Below are 22249 nucleotides of genomic sequence, written 5' to 3'. Positions count from 1 at the left end.
TTATAGGATTTGGATTTTTTTTTAAATCAATATTACATTTTTTTAAATGCTAAGTATCCTTACAATTTGCAAAAAATATACTTTTAAAACTGAATTAATCTAATATTTTAAGATAATCTGAATTTTTTCTTGATGAATAAACATGCGAAAAATTATTTTTTTCTTAAAACAACAAAACTCGATGCGCTGATTCAAGGTTCAACCAAATCACCTCATGTTCACACTGATATTTAATGATCCAAAAGGTATCGAAACATCGTATGAGACCCAAAAATCAATTTTTGTTTTGGTCTGGTGATGCATATTGGCTTATAATTAATAAATAAATCTTTTCTTTGTTGTGAATTTTCAGAAATGAAACCAACGGTTATCAAAACTCTTCTCCATCAAACCAAATATGAATCCATCCGGAAGACTAGATTTTCATAGAAGAAAGAGAAATTTAAAAAAAAAATTGAAAACATTATCAACCACACTGTGCAAAATGCAAACCTGCAATTTCCGTCTTTCTAGGCGACTTTATTATATGAAAATGTATTTTTCAACAAAATAATGCAAAAAAAAATACATCAAATCGTTAAATCTTGAAGCGCTTCTCTTTTTGTTAAATTCATGAATCAATTTTTTGACTTAATTGTAATAATTTGTTTTCGTGTTTTCCAAAAAGTTAAATTTTTAGTTTCTATACTTTGCTCATGGAAAAATTTATATTCTCAATATAAGAAGTCACGCATCGTTTGCTGAGTAAAGTGGGTAAAACGTGTTATTTGCTTATTTTGAAATCTTATTGAGCTGATAATTTTAGTTTTCCTTTTACAATTAAAGTACTGTACATTACAGTGGGCGATTTTGAAATAATAGTTTGATTTTCAGTAATTAATTTTTAATCTTATAAGTTTAAGAAACTTTTCAAATCTTTAATATTGTTTTAAAATGTTAATATTCAAAAGAAATTGGTACACATTTTAACATCTTCAAATTTTAAAAGTAAACTAATTAATAATCATGATGTTCTCCCATAAGTTGCTTGAAAAATTGATCAGAGTTATTTCCCAGATCAATTTTCTAAGCCATTTCCAGGAAAACGTCATTATTACCAAACATGTTATTTCGAAATATAGTTCACGCTTTCGTTCCGGGCTAAGCTGCTCAAAAACTTTAATTATACCGGGCAAATTCAATTTACGGGATAATAATAACGCTGCGAAGCCGGGAGAAAATATGAGCAAACGAATAGATCCATCTTATCTAAAAAGGAACTGCACGTGACCGCACTACATGAGACGTGTGGAATCCACCTGACAGCACCCACAAACTCCAAACCACCCACTCCAAACACGTTATCTTTTCTCTCGTTCTGTTTAACTCCTTCTCCTACTGATGCCAGAATGTGCTCTAGTAGTGTGGTGATGAGAATGCTCTCTACTTAAATAGTTAGTGGATGCTGCAAAAGCGCACACACATCACAAATATTATCCATGGTTTAATATTTGCTTTCAGCGTTCGTTCGTTCATTGGAGTCGTTCAAGGCGATCTTCCGCTGGCAAAGTTTTCTCCCCCTCAACCACCCACTACTACCTATTCTGTTGTGAGTCTTGTTCAGAATTGCACTCTCATTCATCCACTCCTACCAAACCCATGTTGGAAGGAGATTTTCTTTTATTTTCACCACACACTATACTATATCAAGGGCCGGATTTAAGGGTAGGCTTCGCGAGGAAAAAGTTTGTTATACAAAAAAAAATGATAATATTAAAAGAGCACCTCAAAATAGTTATGCTATTCTTTTTAGCCTTTCAAACAGAAAGGTAGAGTAATCGAAATTGGGGAGATCATTATTTACGGGTCTTATTTAAATATCGACCCAGCTTGATGAGATGTTTGTGTATTTGTATGTATTAGTGTGAACTTTTATACACTTGGTTTTTGACGTTTTTTGGAAACTGGGTTGCACAATAAAAATAAAGTTTTGTAATTAAAAAATGTTCTATCTAAAAATCTACAAAAGAATAAGAAATAAAAAAAACTAAATAGTTTCAACTATTCTTTTTAAAGTAAATATCATAAAAATGATCATTCGAAAAAACTTATCCATTTAACTTGCGAGCATCATCCAGTAATCACTAATCAAGATGAATAAAAACATGACGTCATATTTTTCATGATGTCTTATTTTTCATGACGTCATAGACACGATAAGCGATTGGCGCGCTCGCATTAGCCTCGGCAATATTGACAAAATGGCGAACATGACAATACTTACTTAATGATCCCGCGCCGATCCTCCGGTGCATAGGGCCGTGGTAAAAGACCTCCACTGTTGACGATCCGGAGCCAGCGTCTTCACCTGGTCCCAGTCAAGATTCTCGTCGACAGTTCGGATTTCAGCGGCTAGGCTTCGCCGCTACGAATTTCTGGGTCTGCCTCTTCTTCGATGACCTTCTGGATTCCAATCTAGCGCCTCTCTGCAAATCTCGTTTTCATCTCTTCGCAGCGTGTGCCCAATCCATCTCCACTTACGTTCCCGAATCTCGATTTCTAGCGCCCTTAGATGACACCGGCGATGTAGTTCCTCATTCGAGATCCAATTGCCAGGCCACCAAGCGCGGATGATATTCCGCAGGCAGCGGTTTACAAATACTTGCAGTTTTCGCGTCGTCATCGCATATGTGCACCAAGTTTCGCACCCGTACAGCAATACGGTTTTGACGTTTGAGTTGAAGATTCGGATTTTCGTTCGTAGAGAGATCTGGCGTGACCGCCAGATGTTTCGGAGACTCGCAAACGCAAATAGGGCCTTTCTTATCCGGGTTTCGATATCTTTTCTGGTACCACCATCAGGCGTTATCTGGCTACCAAGATACTGGAAGCACTCCACTTTCTCAACTTGTTGCCCAGCTACCATGAAACTGGAGGGATTTCCTGTGTTGATCTCCATCGACTTGGTCTTTACGACATTGACTTTGAGACCTGCTGCCTTGGAACTTTCGGTGAGGTCGTCGAGTCTGCTCTGCATTTCTGGTTGTGTTTGGGCGAGCAAAACAATATCGTCAGCCAGGTCAAGGTCGTTCAGTTGCTCCATTGTTGAAGGATTCCACGGCAATCCTCGGTTCGGTGCACAGTCAATCGATCCATTCAGAATCTCATCCATTACGATTAGAAAAAGTAGCGGTGATAGAATACATCCTTGTCTCACTCCAGCAGTTACCGGGATTGGTTCGGACAAGACACCGTCGTGCAAGACCTTGCACGAAAATGCCTCATACTGTGCTTCGATGAGATGGACTAGTTTCTCTGGGACCCCTCGTCGCCTTAGAGCCGCCCAGATGTTTTCATGGTTAAGTCGGTCGAATGCTTTTTCGAAATCAACGAACACCAGCAGAAGAGAGTCCTGGAATTCGTTGATTTGTTCCAGTATGATTCGTAGCGTTGTGATGTGGTCCACACATGATCGTCCGGATCGGAATCCAGCTTGTTGCCGTCGGAGTGTAGCGTCTATTTTCTCCTGGATCCTGTTCAGAATCACTTTGCAGAGTACTTTGAGGGTTGTACAGATCAACGTTATGCCTCGCCAGTTACCGCACTCTGTCAGGTCTCCTTACTTCGGGACCTTTACGAGGATACCCTGCATCCAGTCGGCCGGGAATGTTGCAGTATCCCAGATGTCAGCGAAAAGACGGTGCAACATTTGGCTTTCAGCATTTCAGCAGGGATGCAATCGATCCCAGGTGCTTTGTTGGATTTCATGTTTTTGATTGCCGCTTCTATTTCAGCCAGCGAAGGTGCTTCTGAGTTGACGCCATTTATGCGACTTACTGTTGGCGCTTCGAGCTGCAGATTCTGTTGGCCATCGCTATTCGTGACTCGGAAGAGTTGTTCAAAGTGCTCAGTCCATCGTTTGAGCTGATCTGTTCGATCGGTCAATAACTGACCTGCTCGGTCTTTTAGCGGCATTCTTGCATTAGTCCTTGCACCACTGCACAGTGGTCCAAAATGCGAGAAACGTGATCGTTGCTTATAACTTTTTTAGGTCACATTTTAGCATATCGGTGTCTTCGGAGAAGTTTGTCAGTAAAATCAGCTCTATAATAAAAAAACTATTATTTTTCTGATTAATCCCCCTACAAGTGAGATAAAATTTCTAACTCCTCTGTTATAGGTTTTAGCTCTTTGATGTCTTCAACAAACTTGTTAAAAATAAAATTTTCTACAACTTTGTCTCAGATGTCAAGAATCTAAAATAATTATTATCCGAGATATCGGCCAAATAAGAAACTTAATCTCTAAAAATCAGTTTTTTAATAATAACTTTTTTCAGTAAATTTTAAGTTTAATATAATGTTCCACAAAGTTGTTTGTCTTACTAAATTACACCACTTTGTTGAACATTTCAAGTTTGTAAAATGTGATACTGCAGAGCTATGTTTAAAAGATTACCGAAAATAGGGCTTTTTCACGCCTTATTTTACTAACACCGGGCAACATCGGGCAGCCCGCTTTAGATGCAAAATAAAGTCGAAGATTTCGTCTACAAGATGCAGGTACAATCGTCAGTATCCACTTGTATCCACGCGAGATACATCAATTTTACTTTTCCATGTTTGCATTAAAAACAACGATTTCTATGAAAGCACATAGGCTTCATCCATAAATTACGTAACGCAAAAAATGCACTTTTTTGACGTACCCCCCTATAAAAATTACGTAACGCTGAAAATTAACCCCCCCCCCCTCCCCGGCACCCCAACTTCTTATGTTTTAAGTACTAATTTGCGAAGATCAAACAAAGATTTTAACATAAATTTATTTAACGTTCCTCAATTATTATCTGTCCAAATCGCTTCTTATTGATAGTTACTCTCTGATAAAATAAATAATTGATTGTCTTATTACAAGTCGCTCTGTGATTGTTAACTGATGATCTTCCTTGATTCCTTTATTTTGTTTAAGGAGCATAACTTGTTATGCCAAATATACTCCACTTAGTCATATTCGGCGGTGAGAAAAAATTGCAAAGTATAATCTAATAAGTTTGAATTGAGTTCTTGGGGGTAAATGTACCTTATATTTGATTTCCAACGGATATTTCACGGATATTCCATACACATGTCGGAGTCTGCCTCAGAATCTTTAAAGACGAAAGGTTACAAACCAGTTTCAATCTTGTTGAAGCTTACAAATTTTAAGCCTATTTTGGTTTGTTTATCATTCTGCAACAATTGCATGACATCAAATTTGCTGCGATTGAGTGAACTGAAATTTTTAAGAAAAAATCGTTACGTAACGATAAGCATGCCTCCCCCCCTCCCCTATGTCACAATTCGTCACGATCGAGCTAACTCCCCCCCCCTAGGAGCGTTACGTAATTTATGGATGCCCCCATACAGCGCATTCTACTAGGAAAGTCGGGTAAAACGGACACCCTAAGGTAGAATCGCAATAGAAAACCAGATATTGCTATTTTCATCGCAGTTTTCGTGCAGATGGGCAGTTTAGGTTGTTTACTATCGCATTAACAACTGGAATTAGTAAATTTCCTTCATCGAGACTATTTTTATTAGATGGCTATAAAAAAGGCTTGCAAATTACACTTTTCAAAAATGGTCGGGTAAAACGGACACTGTTCAGAACATTTTGCCGCAAAAATTGCTGTAAATGTAGATATTTTTGTGAGTTAAGTATAAGAAAACGTTTTTCAACCAAAATGGAACCAACTGGTCCGAGTCCAGAAGCTAAACAGTGTGGTTTCGGAGTTCCGTATTTTATAGGCACTTTTTTCACCGGAGATCCTGTTTTTACATTTTTATGGCCTGTTTAAGATGTTGAGTGCTTTTCGACCGACAATTGCTCTTGTCAAGGTCTTCTGAAGGTATATGGAGGATCAAACCGATGAAAATTTTAAAAATACCTGGAGAAACTTATGTGTCCGTTTCACCCGACCTTGAGGTGTCCGTCTTACCCGCCTTAGCAACTTTTTTTTCTAAACGATTGATGTTCAAGCTCAGTGACCGAAACTCGCTGATTTTCTTCCATATGGTTAAAAAGAAGCCTAATAAACACTCTTCCTTTGAAAACGGTTGACATTTTCGAAAATTGGGCGAGTTATGAACTATTTTATGAGGAGAGAAAATTACATCAAATAATGGATTCTCAAAGTTTTTGTTTGTTTTGTTTACTATTATAGGACCTTGCTTGCTATAAATAAACAAAGGGTCTCGAAAGTGTTGATACACTCAGGCGAACATATCCCCATCATTAGATTAGTGCCAAACATTGTAATTCTCGAAATATTGAAGTGTCCGTTTTACCCGCTGTGTCCGTCTTACCCGACTTTCCCCTACGTGTGTTTTCTTCTAGCTTTTCCCTGCACGATGTCAGAAGCTAAGGTTTGGAAGCGCATTTGAATTATTAGCATCTCCAGCTTGTAGATATCTATTTTAATTGAACACACAATAACCTGTACTAATAATACAAATGCGCTTCCAAACCTTAGCTTCTGACATCGCGCAGGGAAAAGCTAGAAGAAAACACACGTAGTAGAATGCGCTGTATGTGCTTTCATAGAAATCGTTGTTTTTAATGCAAACATGGAAAAGTAAAATTGATGTATCTCGCGTAGATACAAGTGGATACTGACGATTGTACCTGCATCTTGTAGACGAAATCTTCGACTTTATTTTGCATCTAAAGCGGGCTGCCCGATGTTGCCCGGTGTTTGTAAAATAAGGCGTGAAAAAGCCCTATTTTCGGTAATCTTTTTAACATAGCTCTGCAATATCACATTTTTCAAACTTAAAATGTTCAACAAAGTGGTGTATTTTAGTAAGACAAACAACTTTGTGGAACATTATATTAAACTTAAAATTTACTGAAAAAAGTTATTATTAAAAAACTGATTTTTAGAGGTTAAGTTTCTTATTTGGCCGATATCTCGGATAATAATTATTTAAGAAACTTGGCATCTGAGACGAAGTTGTAGAAAATTTTATTTTTAACAAGTTTGTCCAAGACATCAAAGAGCTAAAACCTATAACAGAGGAGTTAGAAATTTTATCTCACTTGTAGGGGGATTAATCAGAAAAATAATAGTTTTTTTATTATAGAGCTGATTTTACTGACAAACTTCTCCGAAGACACCGATATGCTAAAATGTGACCTAAAAAAGTTATAAGCAACGATCACGTTTTTCGCATTTTGGACCACTGTGCACTGAGGCGGCGAGAAATGTCATAAAGTAATCGGATATCTCCATTGGCGGCGGCTCTTTCTCCCTCTTCGGCTAGGGAGTTTGTCCAGGCTCTCTTGTCTCGTCTACAAGCTCGTTTAACTGCCTTTTCCAGCTCCGCATATCGTAAGCGGGCGGCTGCTTTGGCTGAACATGACAATAATAACAAAAATTACAAAATTGACCAAAACATTTTAATTGAGTTAAAAGTCATTAATGTCAAATCAATAAAATTGACAAAATCGACAAAATTATCAAAATTTGAGTTTTTACAATGTTTATCTTAACTGCAGTTAATATGATTGTATACCTGTTCAGTTTTCGGCCGAACCAGTATCGAAAAAAGGAGCTCATTTCATAAATTTCCTAATGTGGATTGCACCAAAAAGTACAACTCCGAAGTAAAATTTGTCAATCATATGAACTTGATTATTATATCGTATGCTGCGATAGCGATTGTAAGATCAATTCTTTGCCCAACGCTGTACTCGCAATCACAATTGCTTTGAGAAGAGGAAAACGACATAAGAAACGCAGACGATGCACACAGCGATGAAATACATATCGATTTACCAGTAATTATACCGATTTTTGACGATTGCGACCAAGAATCCGTATGTGCCGAATAACTATTTTTGGCAATACATACTGATTTCATACCGATTTTTAAAAAAAATTTTCAGACAAAAAAGTTGTTTTCATAACATAACAAAAGCTATCGTTTTATTTTTTTTTATGTTTCGAACAAGTCCCAACGTTTTGATTTTTTGAATATCTCTTTGACTGTTATATAAAATTTACAAAATTTACAAAATTTACAAAATTTACAAAATTTACAAAATTTACAAAATTTACAAAATTTACAAAATTTACAAAATTTACAAAATTTACAAAATTTACAAAATTTACAAAATTTACAAAATTTACAAAATTTACAAAATTTACAAAATTTACAAAATTTACAAAATTTACAAAATTTACAAAATTTACAAAATTTACAAAATTTACAAAATTTACAAAATTTACAAAATTTACAAAATTTACAAAATTTACAAAATTTACAAAATTTACAAAATTTACAAAATTTACAAAATTTACAAAATTTACAAAATTTACAAAATTTACAAAATTTACAAAATTTACAAAATTTACAAAATTTACAAAATTTACAAAATTTACAAAATTTACAAAATTTACAAAATTTACAAAATTTACAAAATTTACCAAATTTACAAAATTTACAAAATTTACAATATTTACAAAATTTACAAAATTTCCAAAATTTACAAAATTTACAAAATTTACAAAATTTACAAAATTTACAAAATTTACTAAATTTAAAATTTACAAAATTTACAAAATTTACAAAATTTACAAAATTTACAAAATTTACAAAATTTACAAAATTTACAAAATTTACAAAATTTACAAAATTTACAAAATTTACAAAATTTACAAAATTTACAAAATTTACAAAATTTACAAAATTTACAAAATTTACAAAATTTACAAAATTTACAAAATTTACAAAATTTACAAAATTTACAAAATTTACAAAATTTACAAAATTTACAAAATTTACAAAATTTACAAAATTTACAAAATTTACAAAATTTACAAAATTTACAAAATTTACAAAATTTACAAAATTTACAAAATTTACAAAATTTACAAAATTTAACAAAATTTACAAAATTTACGAAATTTACTAAATTTACAAAATTTACAAAATTTACAAAATTTACAAAATTTACAAAATTTACAAAATTTACAAAATTTACAAAATTTACAAAATTTACAAAATTTACAAAATTTACAAAATTTACAAAATTTACAAAATTTACAAAATTTACAAAATTTACAAAGATTATAAAATTTACAAAATTTTTTAAATTCACAAAATTTACAAAATTTATAAAATTTACAAATTTTATAAAAATGAAAAAAAAGACAAAATTTTCCTTACTGCCACCATTGACTAATAATACATAAATTTCAAAACTGAAAATATTTTCAAAATGGCCGTATCATTAAAATTGACAAATTGTCAAAGATAACAAAACAGACTAAATTGTCAAAAATAACAAAATAACAAAATGAACAAATTTGACATTGTTTAAGAAAAATACAAAATTGATGAAGTTGATAAATTTGATCTAATTTGTTTAATTCACAGTGTTGACAGAATGGTCAAATTTGACAAAATTGAAACAACGAGCAAGTTTGACAAAAGTAGTTTTAACATCTTTATGTCATTCGCCACTTTTGACAAAATGTACTCAAATGACAAAATTGACCAAATTGACAAAATTAATAGAAAAAATAAAATTGACCAAGTTGACAAAATTGACAACAGTGACAAAATTTTCATAAATGACAATACTGTCAAAAATAAAAATTATTTTCAATATTACAAATTGGTCATGTTAACATAAAATTTATTTGGAGTAAAACCTTATGCGTACAAATGAAACTATATGTTCATGAAAGTTGAAAGTATGCACTTTTTAATGTCAATATATATTTTTGTTTTGGTATGTTTGCAACTTTTAGAGATATTGAACAATAAAAACATGCCATTTATAAAGAAATCTCCTAAAATGTACCATTAAACTTCAAAATAGTGACTTGACACCTTCAATGAAGTTGTGTGGTTTTACAATTGTCACAACTCTCTCTTACAAAGTTTGTCTCAAAACTCACTTCCAAATAAGTTATACGAGTTTATTCGTTTTGAGGTTAGTTTTTGAAAATAATGTCTTCTAAACATGTTGTTTTAAAAGTTACAGCTTTGACTTCTTCAACGAAGTTTCTTAAAATTTGATGATCTAAAACTTTTTTGGAGACGTCATTGTGTTAAAATGATAAATACAAAAAATAGAAAAATTATCTCACTTATTTATGAATTTATCAGGAAAAAATTGACTTCAAAATATGCGCATTTCAAAATAATGAAACATTGTTGAAAGTATCATTAAGCTATTTTTACATTGAAGCTTTCAAAAAGCCCATGATTACGTTTTTCGAGTTTTTAACCACTGTGGATGGTAAAAAAACAAAATTGACAAGTTTGCTATTATTTAAAAAAAAATCAAATATACACTACGTTCGTTTTTGGCAACATTCGATTTTTGGACCGACACTGCCTTATAGTTTTCGTTAAAACAGGATCAATATATTTAGGCAAAAAATCGTAACTATATTTTAACGTTTTTAAATGGTGAAAAAGTACAACAACAAAAACATAGATTTAAAGAAAATTAAGAACTCAAAAATTACAGAAAAGTCTAAAATTACATATGTGAGAGTGGGGAATCATGAGCTACTTTTTTTCATTGTTCCATAACTTCTTTATTATGAAAAATAAAATGGAAATAAAAAACGGAAAGGTTTTCTACATTTTTAACGTATTATTAAGCTTTTTTTTTAATTTTTAATGATTTTTCCCAAATCCTGAAATCTGTATTTTATTTTCATTTTTGACAATTCTTCAATTTAATCATTTTTTTCAATTTTTGTCAGTAATGTCAGTTTTATGATTAAGGGTAACGGACCTATTTAGGTCTGCTTTGGGAAGTGGCGATGCTATTTCTTGATATAAAACGTATGTGTTACAATAGACTGAGTCGATTTGGTGTCATTTTTTAATTTATCAAACTCTGGGGTCAATAAAGTTTTGTTTTGGCCCAAAACTCATCCATGATTTTTTTTCAGAATTTTTAAGGGGCCGTTCAAATATTACGAAACGTAATTTTCGATCAATCTCAACCCACCCACCCCCCTACGTATCACATTCGTCTCAGATTTTCTATCCTTAATTCACAAAGCGTAACAAACTCTTATAACCCCCCCCCCCCCTAAACGTTATATTTGAATGGCCCCTAAGTAGGTATTACATGAGTAGATTTGAAATTTTAGGTTTGTATGGAAAAATTGAATATTTTGTACTGCAAAATAAACGTCAATTTCGTTTCTTCTGTTGAACCGAGCCAGTTGATGGTTTATGTGCCAATTTATAAATTCTCTGAAGAAAATTTTCCGCTGATTATCTTTGTTCAAGACCATAGATTCGTATCTAATTAGGCAAAAAGTTATTAGCTTTTTAACAGGAGTATATCTTCTGGCATTGATGAAAAATAAATTCAATTGACACCACTGCTGGGGCCAAGCAAGGTATTGCATGACTACTCTCAGCAGTGATGTCAATTGAATTTATTTTTCGTCAATGCCAAAAGAATACCCCTTTTAAATAACTAATAACTTTTTACCTAATTAGATACAATCTTACGGCCTTCAAAGTTGTTCAGCGAAAAATTGTCTATAGAGAATTTATAAATTGGCACAAAAATCATTAGCAGGCTCGGTTCCACAGAAGAAACAAAAATGATGTTGATTTTTCAGTACAAAATATCACATTTTCCCATACAAACTATAAAAGTCCAAACTTACTCATGCAAACGTTACTTAAAAGTTACTTAAAAAATCATGGATAAGTTTTGAATCAAAACGAAGCTTTTAAGACCCCAGGTTTTGATAAATTAAAAAATGACCCCAAATCGACTCAGTCTACTGATACATACTATGAGAGAAATTTTCTAGTTTAAAATAATGACTTATATTCTAAAAATCATTTTTAAGTTTAAATGAAAATGACTATTATATGTTCCATCGATTTCAAGATTTACGTTACTTCTTCGTTCGTACTCATATGCCTTAGAAAATACTAGGCTTAAAACACTGACACCCGTTTTGCTTAGCTTAAGTCATCATTCGGAATTTCTCAACTAAAAGGAATAAACTACGAAGTTAAATTTAAAAAATATATTGAGCCCCGAAAAAAAATCATGCTTCTTAAAAATCTAAATCCAGCTCTGACTCTCTTTTTCGCTTTTTCTCATTAAACACACAGGACCTGCCGACGCCGTATTGCAAGGAGGCACGTCTGACCTACGTGCACATGCACGAGAAAGTGCCCCGGACATTCTATTTCATCGTTTCATCGCCAGGTGGCGTCGCGGAAGCGATCTTCAACGTGAACTTTACGCTCAAGCACAAAGCCAGTGGGCCGTTAGTGTCTTCCTCATCATCGTCGTCGTCGTCGTCCTCATCGGGTGCTGGAGGCGGAACTTCCGGTGGCCTCGGGGGAGGAAGCTTGGGAGGCCCATTCGGATCGTTCTCCTCGTCATCGGCGTCGGCTTCCGGTGGTTCTGGCTACAAAATCAACACCAACACCATCAACAATCTGCCTGGCAATGGGCTGGACGAGGACGAGGAGCTGATGGAACCGGAAGAGATTCATTTTCCCATCTTTGGATCCGGCGCCAGCAGCAGTTGGGCGACATCGTTCTTCCGTAAGCATCACTACCACTACTACTATTCTACTACCACTAATCCTACTACTTCTACCACTACTAACGCTATTCATGCTATAACTACTATTGCGAATACTATTGCTACCACTACCGCTGTACTTACTCGTTGTTACTCCGTACTCCTAGCATTGTTGACGTGTTTTAGATATGTTTTATTAAGGTATTAATTAAAGCGTAATTACTCGAGTTTCCCGGCGAATGTGCGAAATGTGAACACACTTGTCACATAGCTAGACGAATAAGTATGTGTATGTGTACGGTATGTGAGTTTCCATGCGAAGGCATGAATGAGGCAAGAAGCCAGCAACAGCAAGAAAAACCAACAAACAAACTTACACGACGAAACACGACGACTGATAAGAGCACCCGGCCCTTTCAATACATGGCGACCGTGAGAATAGCTTTCAGAAAGGGGGTCTCGGAAGGCCCACAAGAAGAAGAAAAAGGGTGCAAACACTCCACCAGTGCGATTCTAATCCTTTGTGACCACGACGGCGTGTGACAGGTTTGGTATGTTTGGCTGAATGAATGAAACGAATGTGAGCGGGGGGTTGAGTGTCTGTGTTTGCACTTGTATGTACTCCCGGTGACATTCAAACTTGTGTTTAGGCTCTTGTTCCATTATTTGTGATCCTTTTCCCATCAAGACAGGAGCAGCGGAGGGAGGCGGATCTCAGCTTTCCTTAACCACGGCTGGTACGAGTGCAAAACTTGCTAGCTGTGATTCAGTCGGGTTCGCGCGGTTTTGAATTATTAATTTGTCAATCTCGGAAGGGGCTTGTTCTGTTGCTCCTCTCCGGTGTATGTATGTGGTTAATTATGGATTTGGGAATGTGACTCAATCTACTCACGTGTTCTTTAAGCGGCACGGATTTCGGTTTAAAGTGGAAGTGTTTTTGAACTTAAATTGAGAGCGAAAAAAAGCCTAATGGCTGTCATGATGTTGGCAGTTGTCAATGGGAATTTAGCAAATTCGTATTAGAAGATACTGAAAGTTGGAACAGCAAATATCTAATTTAAATGTTTAAATCAATGCTATTTTATCTTGAATTTATTTTTAAAATAAAAGTAAAAGTATTTTTGATTAAATCTAAATGCAAAATTAAGACTTTCCAAGAGCTCCCACTCAAAATAAAGGGCATCTATTGTATTTCGATTGAAGAAAAAAAAACAGAATAATTGTTTGAATTCGGTTTTGATGAAAACTTGTACATTGTCTTGACCAATCGGCCGTTTTATAACACTATCTGTGCACTTCTGTTATATCCTGAATCACTTTTTCATTCTTAATCAACTTTTTTTTGACAATGTTACTCAATATTTGTATTTGCTAGAAATTGAGTACAATTGAAATGTTCAATTTCGTTTGAGAAAAGTATGTCCGAAAATATCTAAAACTGTCCATAAATTTTTGAATTTAGTCAAAGAAAATGTTCATGATAAATTTTCTTGCCAACATATTCTAGAAAAAAAACAATACAGTAGTTTTTCGGCTTTATCATGGTCAAAAAAATTTCACTGTAAATATGGCAAAACCGTGAATTTAGCGAAACTAAGAATTTAAGTGGAAAAAACTATTTTTATTGTCTTTCATCGATAATTGATAACATTTTTAGTAGTGAAAACGTTTTGTTTCAATAAATATTGATAATAAGATGTAGTTATCAAAGATAACTAAACATAATGGATCGATTTTAGTTCAAATTATTCTTCTATATTACAATTTAAAGATTTTTTTCTAAAAATAAAACCATGTAGAATGTCCATTTGATAGTCTACATCTAACTAAAGTGAATTATTTAGTTTTTATGGAAATTTAACAGTCGTTATCTATTATACGATCTTTTGGAGTTGGCAACGCTGCTAGTGAGGTGGTGTTTCTCGAGTCGGACTTAAAGGAAAAACATAAATTCGACCGTATGTGAAACATTATGAAGTGATTTGATAGTGTAATTATATCAGCTGAAAGTCGTGTTAGTTGAAAATAGTGAAAGTTTTTTGTTCAAAGCGGAGTGAGAAGCAGTAATCTGTGTAAATTGCGATGGCTTCAAAAAATTTCGGTGTTCCATTTTCTCTATGTTCCTTGTGCTTGAACAGACCGAGCTGCCAAATTTAGTTTCTTCCGTTTTTCTACAATTTCCAATTGGATCAATACGTTTTGATTTAAAATTTCACGAATACCCCTCGAGTTGACGTTACGAACAACGCAGAAACCGGAACGTAACGCTTCCTTTGAAAACATCGCGCCGCGGACGGGAAATGTAAACAAACGCGAACGAATCGTAAAAATAACAGCTGATTGATAGGGTAGTCTTTTCTTCATGGATGCAACGAAATCAGAAAAGATATTCGAAATATCCTGCTGATCTCGAAGCTAAGTATAACATTATGTTTCTTTATAATTGATTAGTTGATTTTTAGATGTAGTTAGAAGTGCACAAGGGGGTATAAGATTTGCCATAAATTCTTGCAGTAAAGCAAAGGTAAATTTCTTAATGATTTATGATAACTAATGGTGTTTGTTGATCAGTTCTGCATTTGTCAAAACAAAAATTTTGGTCGTCACATTCATCTTTATAATATATATATATATATTGTAATCTCAAATTTAAAACCCGATTTGAAAATTTCACAGTTTCGTAGAAGAAATGTATCGAACACAGAAAAATAAACTGGAATTAGGTTAATTAATATCATTTTATTTTATTAATCACTGCTACTGTTGAATATTAATTGATTTACTCTTTTAAATTACTACAATAATTACTTTAAGTTATTCCTACAACATATTAGTACTACAAATGTACTTTTGAAGGGTTGTAAATTTATAAATTTACCATTTTATCTTATGCTGTTGTCTAATAAGACCATATTTATTTTAAACTCACATCTTTTGTTATTGAAAGAATATTGTTTCTTGGTGTTTTATTTCATTTTTGTTTTTCAAATGATTGTGATGATAGCCTACAGGCATATAAGTAAAAAATATCGAAACTAAGATATTATTATTTTTAACAACTATCCTTGAGAAAAAAAGAAAAAAATATTTCAAATTTAAGAATAAAATGACTTACTGCAGGAAGCGTCGAGAACACCATTAATATCATTTTAAATATTTCTACACTTTACAGCAGCAAGCAAGATTAAATGACAACATCAACCCCAGTATGGAAATTCAAGGAAAAATTAATATTAAAAAAAATTGAATGCTTAAAATATGACAATATATTACGAATTCTTAACTTCCAGTTTCAATCCTGCAAGACGTCACCGAGTTATTAACGTTTAAATGATTGAGTCACTCCATATTCATTTGAAGATTTTTAAGAATATAGTGCCATATCCACGAGTATTCCATATAAGTTTCCGCATTTTTTTAGAGACGCTTATCATTACAGTTAGACGGGAAGAGTTATCTATCAATTTAAAGCTAATTGGCAAACTTCATTTTTATACTACGTTAGATTCTTGATTGTGAACTCAATACATACACAGAATGTAGGGATTTGCCTATGTGAATGCGTTGACATGAGAAAGGTTCAATGAAATTAACACATACCTTTACTATGTGGTTAAGGTAATAATTCCTTTCACAATTAAATGCTTAATCAGTGGATCCTATTGCTTTGCGTAATTACATAGTATTAATTTGAACATTCCACACAAGAAAAATTCATTTAAACTTGAACAAACAGCTCGTTTATTTCCAAACGCAGGCAATTGTTAGGAGCGTAGGAAAATAGGTTTTAAATATTGATTACACTAGTCAAAAGTGTCTCCTGATAATATCCTATGACCTAAATCCTTAAACCAAAATTGTTTTGCTAGGATGCAGAGGTAACCTCGGTCCTAAAGCATGACATTATTCTTTCAATCCTTTCTCTCTTTTCCAACCTATCTATTGACTACTAGGACGTGGCCGGCGCCGTTATTGATGATTTTAAAGAGAGAGCATCAGTTCTGTTCACTGAGAATGGTCTGCTAATCCCAAGCACCAGTCTTTTGACCTTTGAACATAATTGATGGCCTCGGTCAATCACGGAGTAGCAACCATTGGCGATGTAGAATTCGTTCTACTGAGCCACGCCTGCGATCATGGTGTTCGAAATGCATAAATAATAATGATATGATTCAAAATAAATTATTAAAATACATTTAATATAAAAGGTACCATATACAAAACAAGGAATTTAATTCTCAAAGCTAATGATGAAGCATTTCGAATTCAATGATTAATGGTGGATGTGAGTAGTCAATCAAGCTAAGCTAAGCTAAGCTAATTTAACAGTCGTTATCTATTATGACCATTTTGAAAAAATGCATCAAAAAATTTTCTTCTGCAAATTTCAAATTTCAATATTTTTATCTTCACACCTTTGATTAACTGAAAAATTTTCCTTTTCGAAAAATATTTAGAAATTTGCTCAACTTAGACTTTTAAAGTGTGTTTCTCGAAACTTGCTCAGTGGGCAGATAATTCTTTGTTTTCATTTGTAGAAAAACAGAAATCTTAGTCCTTTTTACATATTTTGAGGCAAAGCTAGCAGAATTTCATTTTGATCTTTCAAAATTATTCATTCAGACAATACGAAAGGCTGTCCAATCAGAATCGCGCACACCACCATTTCAAATAAACGAAAAAATCTGAGACACTTATCTCTTTACCAAAACGCTCAAATTCACCCACATCTTTATAGGAATTTCATAACCAAAAAAGATTACTGTTTTAGAGCGGCTAATCAAGCACAAATAACAACACAAGCATTCGCGTGACATCAAAATACGATCTCAACTGTTAATTGAATATCTTAAATTTTCATTCAGAGTAGTTAAAATTATCTGAAAAGGAATGATTTTGCAGGTTTTTGGGTAGATGTATTCTTATAATTTAAAATTTGTTATGCAACACTGATTTTTAGATTTTTTTAATTTTTTATTCAAGACCTTTCTTTACTTGATGGTGACAGGAAGGAAGAGGAATAAAAGTACAACTGAAGATACGATATAACGATATAACGAAGATTTCGGTGTCAAAACTTTGTCTGAAAAAGAATTAATATCTCATTGAGATGGGTTGGAGTAGTAAATTTGATATGCTCTCCTGATCGAGCGTACAGCACTCTTATTAACATTAACATATTTAAAAAAAGTAAACTTTCTCAATGAATAGTAACTCTCACTCACTCTTCTGGCAGCGCTGGTTTTTGATCGACCGTCTTGTTTTATTGTCCCGCAGTTTTATTGAAATATTTACTAGAAATACGTATTTTTTAATCTGTGATGAGTTTAAGTGGCGTTATTTAGTGTTCAGTGTGCAAAACCGTACTATGATTTTCTACTTTAAATTGTCCTAAATGTGTTAAAATTGAGTTTTCCTTTGTGCCGTAACACGTAAAAAAAAAACATACCCCAAGCATTCGTGTAGTGAGCTGTGTATTGAAAGTCACTCCTCTAGGTTGGTGAGTAAAGTGAACTTTCTTTCTTATTACTTTTCACAACTAACATTCTCAAGAGTATATTGCACAGCAACAAATCGTTGACCAAGCATATATCTCAACCGTATCTGCATGCGTCCACCGTTTGTCGGTCTATCTGAGTAAAAAAAACTGCCGCTGTTCAACTTCTTGTGGTTCTATCATTTGCTCAGCTGTTAGTAAATCTCGTCGCTGAGCGGTGTAGTATTTGGCCAACCTCGGGGCACTTGCAAGTAGTGCGAAAGTGTGTGTCTCTGTTATTAGCGCACTTCAAAGGGTTGTGTTTCTTACACTTGCTAGCTTGTTAGTCAATCTCGATCGCTAGCGGTGAAGATTAGGCAAACGCAGCCAGCGCACATGAGTAGGTACGAAAGTATTGTTGCTTCCGTCAGTAGCACACATTGTTGGAACTAGCGTGTGCTGGTTTTAATGGTGACTCGTCACTTGTATTCTTGATAGTCGTACACAGTGCAACATAAACTTGAAAATTGTTCTTTTTGGAAAGCAATGATTTTTCTTTTGTTTTAAAATTAGATTTTTATTAGATTTTTTTTTTGTGCGTTTAATATTATGTAATCAATTTTTTTTTTTATTTCAAGCGCTTTAAATTACATTATCTTTAATTTCGTACACACACATTATTTAGGTTTGTCTTTGTCCTTAAAATTTAATTTGAGTTGCGATTTTGACATTGAACCCTTTTAAATAACGCTTTTAATTAAATAGTTCTCATCTCCGTACATACATATAATTTAAGATAGCTTAGGGTTTTTTTTAATTAAATTTTTGTTCCTCTTTTCATAACAGTCTTTCCTTTTTAATATTTATTGTGTTGTTTTCTTAAATAATCCTAGTTTTAGTTGTGCATTTATTAAAAATAAATTTAATAATCTTGATAAAATACTTACTTGTGCATATTGTTTCAAGAGCGTTCATCTTCGGTGCAAAAATTTGATTGGCAGTGCAGCTCGCAAAATGAAAGCGCAGCAATACTTTTGCGATGCCAACTGTGCATGTATTTACGCCAAAATAATAAGTTTACGGAAAGATCATGAAACTATTATCGAAAATATCCATACTAAAATTGAAACGACCGTTTATAATGTGGTTTCACATGAATTGACCTCAATCAAAACAGATATGAGATCAGTTACTACTGCGATAGAGGCTTCGCAGGAATTTTTGTCCACGAAATTCGATGAAATTCAGACTGATTTCAAAGACATAAAACTCCGAAACGATGCTCTTGAAAAAGAAGTAACTGACCTCAAATCTAAGCATTCAAATCTTTCTAATCAGGTCCTTAAATTAGAAGTAAACCTCGACCGATTTAACCGGGAAGCTGTTTCTAAAAACCTCATGATCTTCGGAATGCCATACAAAAATGGAGAAAATACACAAGAACTTGTACGCAAAACATGTGGCACTTTTGGCTACGAGCTTAAAACTGAGTCCATTTTAAACGCTGTTAGGTTAATATCCTCGAACAAACCCAATGAAAAGTGTCCACCGATCAAAGTTTTATTAAAAGATACAGTCATAAAAGAAGAAATTTTTAGTAAAAAAAAATTTTTTGGGAAACTTGCCTCTTCTTCAATAGATCCTTTATTAGTAGTTGATGGTAAAGCGCTTAACGTCACAATAAGGGATGAATTGACGCCCTTATCTATGGAAATTCTAACTGAATTGCGCGAATATCAAGATTTAATTGGAGCCAAATACATCTGGCCCGGAAGAAATGGTGCCATTCTGGTCAAACAAACAGAAAATTCAAAACCTGATATAATTAAAACTAAACTCGAAATGAATCGTTATATGAGCATGCATGTCACTCAGCAAGGAAATAACACATCTACGATTCCAAATGAAAGTCCTTCACCCAAACGAAAAAGGAACAATGCTGATCCACGATCAAAATAAGATCTTAAATCTACAACTGTTTGAAACTTTTATATATTTTATTCAATGGATAGTTTAATTAATAGATACCACGAAAATGTAGAAGATTTTAATTTAAGTAGTTTTAATAATGATTCAAGATCCTTTAGAATTTTGCAATGGAATGTACGTAGTATGAATAATTTAGATAAATTTGATTGCATATTACAAACTATTGATCATTTTAATGTTTGTATCGATGTTATTGTTATTTGTGAAACTTGGCTTGGTAAAGATAACTATTGTATTTACAACATTCCGGGATATACATCTATTTTCTCTTGCCGTGATCAACCATATGGAGGCCTAGCTATGTATATAAAAACAAATTTGAATTTTAAAACTACTGAAAATATAACTTTTGATGGCTTTCACCGAATAAGTGTCGAAATCTGTACAAGTGGTCAAGTAATTTGTGTTCATGGCGTATATAGACCCCCTGCATTTTCGTTTAACAAGTTTTGTGATCAAATTGAATCTCTTCTAACGTCTGTTGCTGATAATCACTCCTGCTTTATTGTAGGTGATTTAAACGTTCCTGTGAATCTGGTTAATTTGAATACCGTAGCAAAATATAGATCTATCTTAGAATCTTTTGGATACGCTTGTACAAACACATTTCCTACTAGGCCAACAACTCGGAATATTCTAGATCACGTAATATCGAAGCAAATTGACTTAGATCGATTGAAAAATGATACAATCTTTTCTGATGTTAGTGACCATCTACAAATACTCACGTCCTTCAATTTATTAGGTGATAAAAATGTAACAATTCTAAGAAAAGAGATAGTTGACTACGCTAAACTAAACAGCTTATTTGTGAATTATTTAAACAGTATTCAACTACCAGAAAGTGTTGATGAAGGCCTACAAGAAATCACATCAACTTACAATCGCTTTGTGAAAGTTTCTACTCGTACACTTAATAAAAGGGTAAAACTTAAAGGTAATTGCTGTCCGTGGATGACATTTGACCTGTGGACACTCATCAAAATAAAAGATAATTATTTAAAACGATCAAAAAAGCATCCTAATGATAACAATTTGAAAGAGATGTTAATTCATTTAAATAAAAAAGTGAGTGCAAAAAAACAAGAATGTAAAAGGCTCTATTACGAGCGCTTATTAAATAATTCTCCGCATTCTACGCTCTGGAAAAACATAAATACGCTCTTAGGTAAATCTAAAACGACTTCCTCAATCAACCTTTCAGATGAAAGAGGTGTTATAACCAATAGTACACAGATTTGTGAGAAATTTAACAAACATTTTTCCACAATTGGAAAGAACCTGGCTAAAGAGATTCCAATAGACACTGAAAATGATCATTTGTCTCATATCGCACAGGTAGAAAATACAATCTTCTTACAACCCGCTAATGTAAACGAGGTTCGATTAGTTATTTTTTCACTTAAAAATAAAAAGGGTCATGGACCAGATGGCTTCCCTGTTAATGTCCTAAAAAACAACCATGAAACATTCTCGTACATACTCACACAATATTTTAACCAAATATTAGAGTCAGGAGTTTTCCCGAACTGTCTAAAAATTGCGAAAGTTATCCCTGCTTTTAAGGCTGGCGATTCGCTTGACGTCAATAACTATCGTCCTATCTCGACCTTAAGCGTTTTTAGTAAAGTGTTCGAGAAGCTTCTTGTTAATAGGATTGTAGACTTTCTAAATCAGAACAATATACTCTATAAACTGCAATATGGATTTAGATCAGGCTCGAGCACTCAAATTGCCATCTCAGAATTAGTGGAATCTATCATATGTAAAATAGAGTCAAAAAATGTTGTTGGGGCATTGTTTTTGGATCTCAAAAAAGCTTTCGACACTCTAAATCATGACATATTATTGTCCAAATTGCATAAATACGGGATAAGAGGAACAGCAAATAATATCCTTCGTAGCTACCTAGAAGATCGCAAGCAGTTTGTGGCTATTGAAAATACAAGAAGCGAATTAAGAAATATTGATATCGGTGTACCACAAGGGAGTAATATCGGGCCATTACTTTTCCTCTTATATGTAAATGATTTATGTAACCTTCAACTTAAAGGCACAGCACGTTTATTTGCCGATGATACAGCAATTTTTTATTCAGAAACTTCACCTGATATTATAATTCAGCACATTGAAGACGACCTAAAACTGCTTTCAAAATATTTCAATTCAAACCTACTTTCACTTAATTATACAAAAACCAAATACATGTTGTTTCGTTCTTCACATAA

General features: G+C 33.4%; 1 protein-coding gene across 3 annotated transcripts in view; it reads left to right on the top strand.

Moving 5' to 3' along the window:
• The window catches only part of LOC129746341 (uncharacterized), a 583019-nt gene that overhangs the window by 487680 nt on the left and 73090 nt on the right, over positions 1–22249 (top strand). For 2 of the 3 annotated variants that reach the window (XM_055739955.1, XM_055739954.1), the window contains exon 11: positions 12135–12576. In XM_055739955.1, coding sequence (XP_055595930.1) covers positions 12135–12576 — 442 coding nt within the window. Of the gene's footprint in view, positions 1–12134; positions 15263–22249 lie in introns of those variants that run through there. The other variant, XM_055739953.1, reaches the window with a different exon arrangement.

The sequence above is a fragment of the Uranotaenia lowii genome, chromosome 2, assembly GCF_029784155.1.
Source record: "Uranotaenia lowii strain MFRU-FL chromosome 2, ASM2978415v1, whole genome shotgun sequence".
NCBI classification, from domain to species: domain Eukaryota; kingdom Metazoa; phylum Arthropoda; class Insecta; order Diptera; family Culicidae; genus Uranotaenia; species Uranotaenia lowii.
Note: the sequence above shows the minus strand (reverse complement) of the source record. Positions and strands in the feature narration are given on the sequence as shown.